Here is a 2,056-nt window from a genome sequence, read left to right as displayed (position 1 = left end):
CAACACGCACTTGCCAGTCGGTTCCCTAAAGGACAACCTATTATAGTGTACGAACCGTACTATAAAGTACGACAAGATATGTCCGAGGGGATTCGAGTCGAGCAGCCGATGGAGATGATCCCGTGGAGAGATGTACCCAAGAGTTTGGACTCGTGGAAGAGGCTTGGCAATGATTATTTCAGTGTTTTAAACACTGCAAACGAAGGCCAAGGCGCGTTGGCGTGTTATGAGAGAGCTATTCAAGAGGTGAAAGCGGATGTAGCCAATATCGCAGTGCTGCTGAATAACATGGCTACATGTCGATTCAAGATGGGAGGCTTTAGAACTGCAGCTCAACTAGCAGGAGCAGCAGTGCATTTGGATCCAACGTACGTGAAAGGCTGGTTTCGCTTGGCTTCTGCACTTGCGGAAGTTCCTGAAGCTCAGAAAGTAGCAGAACGTGTGGTAGCTCATGCACTGAAGACAATTCCGAAGATGGCTACAAAAGAACGGCGACTTTTAGAAGGCACGATTAAGACTGACCCGACAACTGGCACGGAATCGTCGTTTAAATCATACGTGCAGTGGTGCGCAGAGCTGGAATCTCCTGGATTTCTGTTAGTGACTAAGGATATTATCGATGGTTCGAAAGATGTGGATACTTGGCGTAAACTGGGTTCAGATTTTTTCGTCAAGAGCGATTATCAAGCGGCTGAGGAGTGCTACAGGAAGGGAATGGCAGCCAGTGCGTCTTGCTGTCGTGACGTTGCACTTGTATTGAGCAATGTTGCTGCTGTACACTTGATGCTCCACCATGAAGCCAGTGATGTCCCTGGTATCAGTGTGGGAGGCAGTGCGTCTGACAAGAGTGACCACGTACCGAGTACTGAGGCTGCGCTATTGAACTGTACAGTGGCGGGGATAATTGACCCATTGAATCACAAAACTTGGACGCGTCGAGCTCGATGCTTGGAGAAACTGGGTTTTAAACAGGAGGAGTGTATCCATGATTTGAATGCAGTTCGAGCGAGTGTTGTGTCGAAAGCTTTCGCATCAGCGGAAAGTAGAGAGCGAGTGCAAGCGTTCAAGAGCAACATGAGCGCAGAAGTCGAGCGCCGTTCACAGATTTCCGAGTCGAAACCTGCCAAAGTTTCGGATATTTCGACAGACACTCAACGCAAAGAGCGTGATGCTCTGCAACCAGAAAGTATCGCGGCTATGGCGTTAAACAACAAGAGCAAGGCAGAGGAATCTATTGATGAGTACATTGCTCGGATGGAGTCATTTGAACAGATGGTGCGTTTTGGATTCGCCGCGTCAAAATCCAAACGCCAGATAAAATCCATACCTCGCGAGTGGAAGATGTTTCTGGAGTATCCGCCTCCTCAAATTCACGTTGAGTTCCCAAAATTACGAGGATGGCCAGAGGGTATCGACCCTACGTTCGCTCAGAAAATCCTTCATCGCGCATATTTAGATGCCAGTGCGAATCCATGGATTTTTGCAGATACAATGCGTCAAGGAGCGTTCTATGAGCACATGGACCCTTCTGAATTGGTCAAGCGCTGGCATGGAACAGAAGCGTTGGAAGTTCTGCAATCTAAGGGCAAATTTCTGAAATATGGCGATATCATCGACGGTCGCACGTCAGAAAGCGATGCATTACCAGCGTACGACGCTCGTATCCGCTCCAACTTCGTCAACAATCCAAATCGAGCGGAAGTCTATTTCTTTGGATCTACGCACGTCGCTATTGGCTTTAACGATCTCAGTAGTTTATTGTCCGCCAAAATCCAAGACAAAACGTCGAGTAGCACTGGACCTCTGCGGTTTGAAGGCATTGAGATGAGTGAGTTTGCTGTTGCTAAGTGTAAGGTGGTCGCTCAAATGCTCGGATCACCGGATGTTTCGATTGCCAGTGTAATGGAGGTGTGGCTATCATCGACGTGGAGTGAGACCACGCTGGCAGATTTCCGTAAGAGTCTGGATACCGTGCTGGCAGCAATGAAAGGAACACATGAGAATCCAAAGGTGGTGTCGTATTTGAAGCACTGGGCTTCAACAGAGACAATCTCTG

The 2,056-nt window shown here is 48.4% G+C and overlaps 1 protein-coding gene across 1 annotated transcript; it reads left to right on the top strand.

Moving 5' to 3' along the window:
• Positions 1-37: 37 nt before the first annotated feature.
• On the top strand, positions 38-1,934 carry PPTG_07652 (hypothetical protein; the record flags this gene model as incomplete). Its single annotated transcript, XM_008901926.1, has 2 exons — positions 38-1,828; positions 1,855-1,934. Exons 1-2 carry the CDS (start codon positions 79-81, stop codon positions 1,932-1,934), a joined length of 1,830 nt encoding a protein of 609 aa, XP_008900174.1. The 5' UTR covers positions 38-78.
• Between the last annotated feature and the right edge of the window lie 122 nt (positions 1,935-2,056).

Source organism: Phytophthora parasitica (assembly GCF_000247585.1).
Source record: "Phytophthora parasitica INRA-310 unplaced genomic scaffold supercont2.12, whole genome shotgun sequence".
Taxonomy (NCBI): Eukaryota; Oomycota; class Peronosporomycetes; order Peronosporales; family Peronosporaceae; genus Phytophthora; species Phytophthora nicotianae.
The sequence above is the reverse complement of the archived record's forward strand: the minus strand, read 5'-3'. Positions and strand labels throughout refer to the sequence as shown.